The 11677-nt window shown below is 37.4% G+C and overlaps 2 protein-coding genes across 3 annotated transcripts in view; both read left to right on the top strand.

Moving 5' to 3' along the window:
- The first annotated feature begins 258 nt into the window (after window positions 1-258).
- On the top strand, window positions 259-2649 carry LOC113664719 (RYamide receptor). Its single transcript, XM_027180346.2, has one exon. The coding sequence runs from the start codon at window positions 259-261 to the stop codon at window positions 1534-1536; it is 1278 nt and encodes a 425-aa protein (XP_027036147.2). The 3' UTR covers window positions 1537-2649.
- A 3145-nt stretch (window positions 2650-5794) lies between these two features.
- LOC113664716 (cGMP-dependent 3',5'-cyclic phosphodiesterase) overlaps window positions 5795-11677 on the top strand; it is a 26186-nt gene continuing 20303 nt past the window's right edge. The window contains exons 1-4 of one of the 2 annotated variants that reach the window (XM_027180343.2): window positions 5795-6064; window positions 8132-8221; window positions 10647-10750; window positions 11519-11625. In XM_027180343.2, the coding sequence (XP_027036144.2) occupies window positions 6044-6064; window positions 8132-8221; window positions 10647-10750; window positions 11519-11625 (322 nt within the window). In that variant the 5' untranslated portion in view covers window positions 5795-6043. Of the gene's footprint in view, window positions 6065-7560; window positions 7790-8131; window positions 8222-10646; window positions 10751-11518; window positions 11626-11677 lie in introns of those variants that run through there. The other variant, XM_027180342.2, reaches the window with a different exon arrangement.

Below are 11677 nucleotides of genomic sequence, written 5' to 3'. Positions count from 1 at the left end.
GACATAAATCTATCTTTCTCGGTACGTAACCTTTGGCTACGACTAAGAATTGTTCTGGTGAAGATACATTGCGGCTTATCTTCCTATCTATTATTACCCGCGGATTCACCCGAGTTTTCTTGGTGCATAGAAAAGTAACTTTTTGGCATTGTCTGGCAAGTTTTATGGCATACTCACACTTTTCTTTGTTACACAGGTTGCCACTCTTACTTATTTCAAGAGACGATTTTCAAGGACTGAAAAATTTTGAAATCAACGATGAACGTTAGCCAAATAAACTCAACGCTGGAAGTAAATTTAAGTCAGAATAACATTGCTACACCTTTCTACAATTTTGTGCCTGAGCCACAGTCTTCAAGGACAATTAGGTACGTAATATACTGCATAGTTTTTATATTCGCCATTGTCGGGAACGCCACCGTCTGCATCATTCCATTCCGTCACAGACGCATGCGCACGTGTACCTATTTTTTAATCACAAACCTGGCTGTCTCTGATATTGGAACAATGCTGTGTTTACCCTACATACTTGTCATGGAGTGGCAAAAGGAGTGGAGCATGGGATCTGTTATGTGCAAGCTTGTCAACCCCAGCTTGACAATGTTCTACCTGGTCACCACCAACACTTTGGTTGCAATTGCAGTTCATCGCTTTGTGGTTGTAGTTTTTCCGTTCAAGTCTAAACCAGGAAAGAGTAGAGTAGCATTGATCATCTTGCTTATATGGCTGATAGCGTTTCTCTGCGTGTTACCTTCATTTGGTGCCAGACAACTTGTATTCAATGGAGTGAAGGACAACGGTAAAACCAGTTACACATGCGACGAAATATTCCCTGGAAAGACGAGAGAGGATCATGAGTTCTTCAGAAATATGTACACCATATTCCAATATGTCATCAACATCTTCTTGCCCATTGTTATCATAGTTATATTGTATATTGTAATTGCTTACAAACTTCGACAGATGTCATTAGCGCTTGGTTTTCGAAAGGACAGAAGAGACAGTCAAGGGTCTACATCATACCACAGTGTGGCATCCAGAAAGAAAAGCATAGACGACTTTTCTTTACGGAAAAGAAATGAGCTCGAGAGAAAGTTTTTGCGCATGCTCGCCGTTGTTGTCATAGTTTTCGTTCTTTGTTATGTGCCTTACACGACTTTCTACCTTGTTGTGTCATACTATCCGATGGCAATGACCTGGAAGTATTTAGGAATCCTCTACCACTACATATACCTGCTTATGTGGTTTCCAAATGCGTTAAATCCGATTTGCTATGGTGCTTTAGATGACCACTATGCCTCTATAGTAAGGTCTCTCTGTTGTATACGGAATAGAGCTCAACGATTTGCCAGCCGGCTTGCAAGCAATGGGGTCAACTCATCGGGAGGACGGTCCAACAGACCAGGACATTTGTTCAGCCGTTCCAACCAAACTTTGCCCCCCATAAAAGAGAAATCAAGAACACAAACCTCTAATAGAACTATCGAGGAGCATAAAAATGGAAACGGAAAAAATTGGAAAACGTGCTGCAGCTAGTGTGCATGATAAAACATGTATATCAAAAGAAGGCGGTATTCTTGCCTAGGAGAACGAATTGTTATCTAGTTAAGTGGTCACGGCATTCAAACTCTCATTCTTATCTGTAGACCTAGAAACCAGGTTGAACGTTCGTAGCTGTTATCAGTAGAGAGAACCACTTAATCCAAAATAAAAACTGTCTGGAGCGTGGGAAAATTAAACGCGAGCTTCCAAGTCGCGATTGGTTTGGTTTTGATTGGTTGAGAAAGTGGCGGGAGTTTTTTTGGACCAATCAAAACCATTGCAATAGAAGCTTACTTCCGACACTCAATCGAAATCGCTCCAATACCAGTTGGACTGGTGATTACTACCGTTAGTAGAACCATTAGAACAGTGATCAAAGAAAAAAAAAACATAAGGAATCATTACATCACAGTTCTGGGCTAGAGAGCCGTAAAACGGCCAAAACATTTAGCCGTTAGGCCTAAAAGTTGACAAAATGTAACCTTGGTCTTAAAAAAAAAATGATAATAACCTAAAAAACAAAAAACAAACGAAAGAAAGATAGTAACCGTTAGCCTTGACCTAAATTTTAGCCGTTAGCCGTTAGCCGTAAAGGCCGTCATCTCATTGAGACCCTCTTTAATCTAAGGTTTTTTGAGACAGATGGAAATAGGCTCAAGGTTAAAGATGAATTTCAATTAAGTGCAATAGGCTCAAATCTTTGGGGAAATTTTAATTAAGTTGGTGTTTAGCAAAGAGAACATCGAAGTGGCTTGGAAGGGCTCATTACATATTGAGAATTAGAATTTCACTTTACTTGCGGCTTATTGGTTAAATTATATGTGCACTGGGCCTGGACTTTTTGTGCCACATGGCACGAATTGCAGAGAGGTTCTGGAGTTCTTTGAACTTTTTAGCCGTTTCTAGAATCATCCTTGATTAATATTTAACATGTTTATGATATGTACGTCTTTATAGTTGGATGTGAAAAAAATATGTTTGTACGCGTCAAAATCGTTGATGTAACATTTTTTAATGAATTTTGCATACATGTATACGTAGATGCAAGGAGAATATAAACCATTTTACTTCTGATAAATTATATTAAATAAACAAATTGTAAACATGCGGGTTCGTTTACTGCTGTACTGAACTGAGAGAAATGATATTTAAAGTGATTTAATTTAATAGTAAGTTTATTCCTAACCAGAAAAAATTAGTTTATTAAATAGTAAATTTCGTTCTTGTGAAAATCAAACTTTTTTTTGAAATTTCCTTCACTGACGCGCGTTTTCTACTTTACCCTTCCTGACAATACTGCTCATGAGTCAGGGTGATGTACAAAATCTAAGAATTAGTGATAGTTTGGTTCTTCGATCATTTCTACACTCGTTTTGGTGATGATACTGTACCAAGCATTTAAAGCATTGATTAATTTTGTCACGCAACGAAGGAATCTTTTATAATGGCTTCCTGTCGGATATCAATCGAGTTTCGTACCTGGACCTTCCACAGCCAAGCAGTTCTAAGTTACAATTAAACTGAGATTAATATTTGTCCCTACCGTGGCGTAATATGAACCACGGAGGTTCTCTCAAGGACAACCCCCCCACCCCACCCCTATTGGAAAAAAACATACTGTTCTCATCCCTGGCTTCGTTTGATAAGTGAATTGCAAGCTAAAATCAGATAAATTTTCAGTTTAGATAAAAAACATTTTAAAATGGATTGGCTTCGACATAATGACGCGCCTAATGTCGTCAACACAAATCAGAACCCATGCAGCTAGAGTGATAATTGATTGTATATGGTGCAGGAAAGCAGTTTTTTTATAAATTATTTGAGCCAGTTCCTGATAACTTTCATTGATGTTTTTCAAATCAACCACAAGTACATTTCTCCATCGAAACATCATCTCGTTTCAGTTGAAAGGAAAAATCAATTAGAATTATTCTTTTTTAAGCGGAAACGCTTTAAAAATCCCTTAAAACTTTCAGATCTGAATACCAATTTATCCAGCAGATAAAACTCGTCACTTAGCCAAAACGCCTTCTGGGCTGCACCGTATCTATAAGATGTTCTGTAAAGACGTACATCACGACACTAATATGTGATAACGCATCATAGCCAGGATTCTTGGCTTTTAAAATCGTTTACCATTTCAGCTTCGAAAACATCATAGCAGACTTCAACAGGAGTCATACAATCCTTTCAGAAAAAATTACAGACATAAATGGTGGAACAGTCAGTTCAGTGACCGGGATTTGTTCATTAAAGCTTCACGCGGTAGTTAGAGGTAAGTCTCCCCAGACGTCCGCACTGATGTGACGCGCTTTCACCCAAGAGAATCTCTTGGCTCATTATAAACAGAAGGAGGTTTTTCAATATTTTTTAAGCCTCATTTAAGCCGATTTCCAATGATTTCAAAATTTCTGAGATCTTCGACTTCTAACCTTTGTTTTTATTGTTAGAACTGCAGTAACATACGAAGAGCGATTAATGTAAATTTCGGGTCAATGTTACCTCTAAAAAATTGAATAGGCCGTGAACGTCTCTCTCGGGGCTTCTTGGCTTATCAGAACGAATTTTATATTTTTTTTCATGTCTGAGTGGGCTGCGAAGATTATGATTTCAATTTTATATATAAAAAAAAACGCTTTCCATCATAAACATGACATAATATTTATTAATAATTTCCAGTCTGAATTTGGCGTTAGAATTACGAAAAAATCACTCAAAATGTAATATAGAAAAGACAGAAAACTGTGTCATGATTACCGCTTAGGCTCTCTGTGAACTCCCAAGGTTTCTAAGTGTTTGGCACCTATTGTAGCCGTTCAGTAAGCGAAACGAAGCGCAATAACAAACGGGGACTGAGGTGGTAGCAAAGGGATGAAAAAACTAAGTAAGGTGCAGGTAATTTCTTTACGTGACCCGACCCGACCTAGACCTCGCTCGTTTTTCGTTCTACCGTAATATTAACTATCGCGCTGTTTGCTATTTCACACGGATTTCGCGCTGTTTTACTTGTTGAACGTCTGGGACAGATTACTAAGTTGGCTGGCTCTCGATCACCCCACTGTCAAGCATGGGCAAACAAAGACTATGTCAAAGATACATGTCTTTGAAAGTTTCAGCTTCCAGATAATATTTAGACGCCACCTAACACCCCCCCCCACCCCCACCCCCACCCAACACGGACTTGAGGTAGCTCTACCATTCTACCGAACTTTTGAGACAGACAGCTTCATGTATTACACACTCACTCCTAGACAATAGAAAAAGTGCCTCTTTTTCTACTCATTCCTAGGCGCAAATCGATAGCTTGTAAGATCAGTGAAGCATAAATATCCTAGCGCCCACGAAAAGTCTGGGAACGAGGTGCACGTGCACCTCAATTCCCGGGGACCGCTGTATCCAGAAACTCTTTCGCCTTGTCCTCGTTCACGGTTCCCTTATCTGTTTGATATTCTCCAGTAATAGGGAATATAACACTGGCTATGCGGCTCACTACTTGGGTTTTTTAGAATAACTGTTAGTAGTCATATGTAAATCCTTGAGCAGTAACTTAACGTATTCAAATAAAGAAGAAAGGATTTGCCATTCAGTTCCAGTGTTTCTTTTTTTATCTTTTTTTCCTTTTTTTTTTTTTGAAATATTTCCGTCGATGGCATTGCCTTAATTGTCTCTTCTGCACGATAATGTAAATGAAAATAAATGGTTTCTAAGCCTGGTGAAACATTCATCCATGTCTGTTTGTATGGTTTGTCATCCAACTTTGTTTCATCCGTTCATATTCTTTTCCTGTACACCTTCAGACGGAATCAGCTCACGCTTGGCAGTTCTTTATCAATCTTTTGTTCTTTTTCTTTTTTCTCTTTTCTCGTTTTCTTTTCTTATCGCAAATATGTCTTACCTATGTCAAGTGCAGTTTGATGGTTTTGATAATCTTCCTAGACCATAATTTGTATCCTTGTCATTGTCATTACCTTCGTGGGTGTTACTGTAATCGTTCGGGGGAGGGGTGGTTTGGGGCGTCAGAACAAAATTGCAGTTGGTGTCGGCTAAATAATTAACTTGGATTAGGAAACGCATTTAATTTTTATTCATAATTCGCTTCTTGAAGTGAGTACTTTCAACACGAGCAAGTTGTAATTAATGGCAAAATTTCAAGTAAAATAACGGCCAAACCCCTTTCGATATGTTTCATTATCAGTAAGTGCTCAAAATGCTAACTTATGTACAACCTAAGTACGGGTATTAGCGGTGCATTAGTATAAGGCAGTATAGACAGGAGGACAATGAAAATTGATAGACACAAAGGGAACTACACACGGGCGGCTGATTAGACTCGATGTATTTCGTAATATTTTAAAAGTGGAAAGTGTGGTCAACAGTGTTTTAATTCCAAGTAACCATAACAGGGTTTTCTTATTGCATTTTATTGGCTAAGGCAAAGAGGGATTTATGAAAGACAGAGACATAGAGTTGGCTAATACAATTAAATTTGAGAGTTGCTGCGATGGAGAAAGTCATCGATAAGGTAAGTTGTGTATATTTTTTTGGTAAATTCGTTCCCCAAAACGCTTTGAGCGATTAAAAAATATTATTAAAGAGAGGAAAAAAGGTTTCCTCTCAACCCGCGTCAACTTACAAGAAAGCTTTTAGCGAGCGACTTCAGTCGATCGATCTCAAAAGACTTGTGCAGTCGTGGCATGAAATGTAATGAAATAAATACTGATGAAAAATGAGTTTAAAATACTCGTTTGATTTTTCATCTGATAAGTGTTACATCCCCGAGGTGTTATCGATAATTTTTGTCTCAGCTGGGGTTTAAAAAGAGTTTATGTAAATTATCGTGAAGAAAAATGGTAACAACAAAAAGTCCTTTTCGCCGTGATAATACAACTTGTTATGTATCTCCGAAATTATCATATGCCAAAAACTTTACAACAGATGCATTGTCAGGAGGAAGCAACCCTTTTCTTATTAAACTTCGATATTCTAAAGAAATAGATAAACAAAGATATTTCATTTTGGTTTTTGTAAGGACGCTTAAAGCGCGGCGACTGTTGTTTTCATTTCAGTTAGAAGCGCGTTAAAGGCCGTCATTGTGAAGGTACTTAACAACGTTCATACGGGAAAAATACGCGAGCCAGTGAACGTTATGCGATAGAAATCGTGTTTGTTGTCAAATCTTGAGCTTTGATACCACTGATCCGGCTGAACAACTTGATCAGGTGATCAAATAAACAGCATTGCCACAGGAATCAAATAAACGCGAAGTTTTGTGATAATATATGAGATTGTATTGTGAAAGATGGTCTCAGTTTTCAAAAGTGTATTCAAGGCAACGCTTGAAAGAAGTAATTCTCTATCGCCTTGACATTTTCACAGGGAAATTGGGATGTTAGTGGCAGAATCAATCATTCAGCGGTAATGGCATAGCCTCATTGCATTTCTTCATTTCAATTATAACGCGGAAAATGCGTTGGCCGGCTAACCTTTTATGTATTTTTTTTTCCTTTTTTTTTTTCCTTGTTTTGCGTGCTTGTTTTTTGCGGGAAATTATGTCTCTCTGAGGAATTTCACAAAATGATATCGATAGAAGGGAGAAAATTAAAGCAAAATAGAGCCAAAATTCTGCCAATCACAACTGTGAACGAATTAAATTTCAATAAAGGTATATTTTTAATTTCATACTTCACACCACTTTGTGAATGTGATCTACCATCGACTGACTGTCTAATTTACTCGCCACCAAGTGGTTATTAGCCTTGCAAAGGACGCCTGTCGAGAAAATGAAGCGCAGTTTCCTAGCGGCGTCTCATGTAGGCATCAAAAGTAGAGAATTGAAAAAAACCTCATCTCTACACTAAGCCTCTTGGATCATTTGTGCAAGAGAAGAGGAAAAATTAACCAAAACACTTCGTTCACCGGCAAGCGACAGAAAAATTTAGCGCGAATTCTTGCAACCAATCACATGCGAGCACTCGCGACCTGTTCACCATATATGGAACAGTCGGGCTGTTGTGTTTTGAGAATTTAATTTGCATAGTCATAAACTTTGAACCAGTTTGTAATGCTCAGAAACGATGAAGCATACTAAATCGGCCCGAAAATTTACCACAGGCCGAGAATGGTCCTGCTCTTCCTTCATATGCTAGTTCCAGCTGTGTTGTCGCTGGCGAACATGTTTAAGAAACTAAGGAAAGGTGACAGAAGCGAAGCGATGCGATGCAGCATGCATTTGACAGCAGCCGCTCAGGTAAAAGTGGAGCTCGTGATTAGCAAATGCAAAGTAGCTTTAGCTGGGAACCTTATTTTAACACTGTAGCTTTTAGGTTGTCATCGCATCAGTATTTTAGAGACACGGAGATTTACATACACGCAAATTGCGTTTTAAACTACGAATTTTAAAACGCATTCGGCACGAACTATCTACCGCAGTGATACCGCCAAAAAAAATAAATGTCAGTTTGCCATTTTTCTGTATGAATACCTTTCATTTCAACGCTGTTATCTCTTTCTATGTGATTTAGGAAACTATTTATTGCCAGGCGAATGATACTCTCAGTGAACCCCTTTGTTTGTCTTATCTTATTTTTAGGATGTTCTTTCTTGCCTGACTTTAGCGATCGACATGAAGTCGTTGAAAGAAAGCGCTGAAAGAGCTCTCCATCTGCTCCTACCGCGAGTGGTAAGCTTAAGTTAATAACGTGCGCTCAGCTTCCCACCCGCAATATATAGTTTGTTTACGTTTTGTGGAAACCAACTATAGTTGCGGATTCATTAATTTTTTTTCTTTATCATAATATACACATTTTTTATTCCGTTCACGTTTTGCAAAATTGTACTAAGATATTTCCTCCGATCTTCCAAATTTTTCCACTTAAATTGCGGCGGCAACTTCTATTAGTTGTCATCGCAGAAATTAATGCCTGACCTGTTGGCAAAATGCACCTCACCGATGAGAGCTTTCTTTTGTTGTAAACATCTTTCTCTCCTAGTCACTAGTCATCCGTGACCCAGCGAAATTTGAAGCAACGAAGAGACGAAATTCAGTCATACTGTGAAATTTGTAAACCGAGACACTTCGCAACAATGCAAGCCGTCAACTTTACGTCAAACATTTATCGCACATGAACTTCTGCACGCTGAACGTGTAATTTATGTAAACTTATATTGTATCCCAGTTTACGCCCCAAGGACTGCCGCAGAATTGCATTATTTTTAACTTTGGTCAAGCTAACTAAACGGTACTACAATATTTTCTTTGTACAACGATTTCGCGTTTTGCAAATGACAACCGCACTTCTTGGGAGGCAATTTAAGATGACAGTATTTATATTCTTAAGCAAGGACGTACACGCAAAATGTTAATTTACATCTGAAGGCGACAAAACAGCTTTCACTCAAATTTTCAAGTTTTGTTAGCCGTCGTCCGGTTCTTATATTTGCATTTTTGATGGCTTGAAATCGATTAGGCGAATCACTTTTAGAAGCACTTAAAGTAAATGTTTTTGCTCTGTCGAGTACCGCCAACTTTTCTGCATTGCAGAAAGCATGCAGCTTTAAAACCTAAAAAACGAAAGAATCGATAAATCTGCACTATTTTGGCGCTAAACTTTGGTTGCATTTGTCAGGAGTTCTCAAACCTCTCAGTTTCCTTCCACAAAAGAACAGACAGTTCGCCCTGATCGGCGCCAAATATTAAGTTCTTCTCACTGTTTTGATTTTTGCAATAGCTCTGCTGAGCGAGATAAAAGGTTATTTGGCAATTTAACGAAATGACAACTAAAACTTGCCATGTTGTCTGTTAAGCTTACTGATTTTAATGTCGGCAAACTCTGTGTGTCCCTAAAAATATTTATTCGCCCACAGAAATAGTTTTCCAGTTCAGCACACGCGCCGTTCAACACAAACAGTGGTCGCGGGTCATGTTGGATTAAGCTACTTTATTTATTTTATGTGCCATAGCAATTTGGCAAATCAGGACAATTGAAAGTGCTTGTGAAAAAGGATTAAAGACTTTTAAAATCAAAAGAAGTCTTTGTCATCTTTTTTAATTGCCATTTGCAACAAATATCGCCAATATCTTTGATTTTTCGTCCACGCTTTCTTCCGTTAATTATTGATGCCAATTTAAGTGACAATACATAGTCCCAATGGTACGTTTCAAAGTTATGCAAAAATTGTACAAAAACTATTCAGCGATAGGTTTTTGTCTTGTTCTTGATTCAGATTTCATTATAAGTGACACTGAATAAACTCGATCTTCATGAAGCTTAAAATTCCCCCATCTATTTTTTTATATTGGTTTATTTAGAGAAATAAGAACTTTAATTGTTGCTTTGAAAAGGTTTTGAAAGGTTTGCATTACAGTTCAAGTTATATGCATATCTTGAACTACTTCTGAATTATTGTTGTTAAACTATATCTTTGAAAAGTTTTAATTCTTGAAGTAACAGAAAATGAAGTCAATCAGCCTTGAATTACTTTCAAGCTGCAAAATGTTAATATACAATTACAGTATTTTTTATTTTGAATTATCATGAATGATGTTAATGAGGTAGTTGTCAAAGTGTAAGCAGGCTGTAAATAAACAACAGCTGCACCTCTATTGTACTAAGAATTTCATTTGGATACTTGACTTGGAAATTTGACCTTAGTCTCCTTGTGTTTGATCATTAAGGCTTAGGGTTCCTTAATCCGTTCCCAAATGAAAGTGTTAACAACAAATCAAATTTTAAGGCTCGTGTTTTGAATGACTGTCAACAAACATTCTAAGGGCACTCTATACTGAGCGTAGATGGATACATACTTGGCTAATATCAATTTTTATACTGGTTTGTGGGAGAGAGGGTGGAGGCAAAAAGGGTTTGAACTGGGAGGACCTTGACAATGCAATGGGAGAATAATAATATAACATTGCTTTAATTACCCTGAAGTTGTCTTAAAAGGTTTAAATATCATGGACATCAACCCCTCGATGAAGTAACTCCTAATTCTTTCTCTCAAAAAAGAAAAAATATTCAAACTAAAATTGTTCAGTGACATGACTTGCTGGTTCTGTTGGTAACTGTTGTTAAAGAGAAACACTAGATACTTGATTATGTTGACAGGCAGATGTGCTGGTGTTTGTCTTGAATTCTGTCTCCAATGAACTTGAAGCTCTTGGAAGATCTGGTATCAATGTACCTAAGATACCACAAAGTGGAGTTGCCAGGTTTGTATTCAAAATTATTTGTAAACACTCTGGCAGATTGATTAAGCAAAGAAACAATCCTGGAAAGACTGCAATTTAGCAATTCCAGCGAAGAAACCAAAAAAAATTCAGGCTTCAAAAGGATTCAAGTTCCTGCCTCCTAGATACAATTTTGGGCACTACCACTGCTGAACTTTATCAATTAGCCAAATGTTGGGAGCATGGCAAATCTGTGAAGGTTGTCTCTTTAACTGATTTTCATCTGCAGGTCAAAATAACTTTATTCCATTACAAGTGGTTAGTGGTTGTTAACACATCAAGAATATTTAGTTTCTCATACAAAAGCAAACTAGAAATTTTTTCAAACTTTTGTAAAATTATGGACATGAATGGACTCAAGTAAGTATCTCTCAGAAGGCACACAGAACAATTCCTTGGTTTGAGTTGACACCTTCAAAGAGGTAGAATCCAAATTAATCAATAAAATTGTTGTTCAAAGTTTACAAAATGTCATGAGGGAGGGAACAATATGAAGCTATGAAAAGAATTCTGGAGGTGAAGTTAACTGATTTCTCAGATTTTTGCAGACTAAACTGAGTAATGATTTTGACTTTTGGTGTGAAGTTCAATAAAATGTCCTAATTCAGTTATCATAATCTGACGAAAAAAAGGAATGTAAACAATCAGTTTGGTTAAACGATGTTTAGAAAAGAAAAAAATTGAACTACAGCATATAAACACATGTATTGTTCACATCAAAACATTATGGTTCTATGATTTCATCTCCAGGAAAGCCATTGATAGTAAGCAAAGAATAGTTTTATCCAGCATCGACAAAGATGATCCTTGTTTAGTATATTTACCATCAGCTGAAACACTTGGAAGTGATCAAAGAGGTTAGTAATTAAAAACCCTTTGGCATTTTTCACAGTCAAATTTGCTTTGTCC

The sequence above is a fragment of the Pocillopora damicornis genome, chromosome 13, assembly GCF_964200805.1.
Source record: "Pocillopora damicornis chromosome 13, jaPocDami1.2, whole genome shotgun sequence".
NCBI lineage: Eukaryota > Metazoa > Cnidaria > Anthozoa > Scleractinia > Pocilloporidae > Pocillopora > Pocillopora damicornis.
Note: the sequence above shows the minus strand (reverse complement) of the source record. Positions and strands in the feature narration are given on the sequence as shown.

What these genes read in the sequence shown, in the direction of transcription:
- LOC113664719 (XM_027180346.2), top strand. Translation starts at nt 259, where the DNA reads ATGAACGTTAGCCAAATAAACTCAACGCTGGAAGTAAATTTAAGTCAG.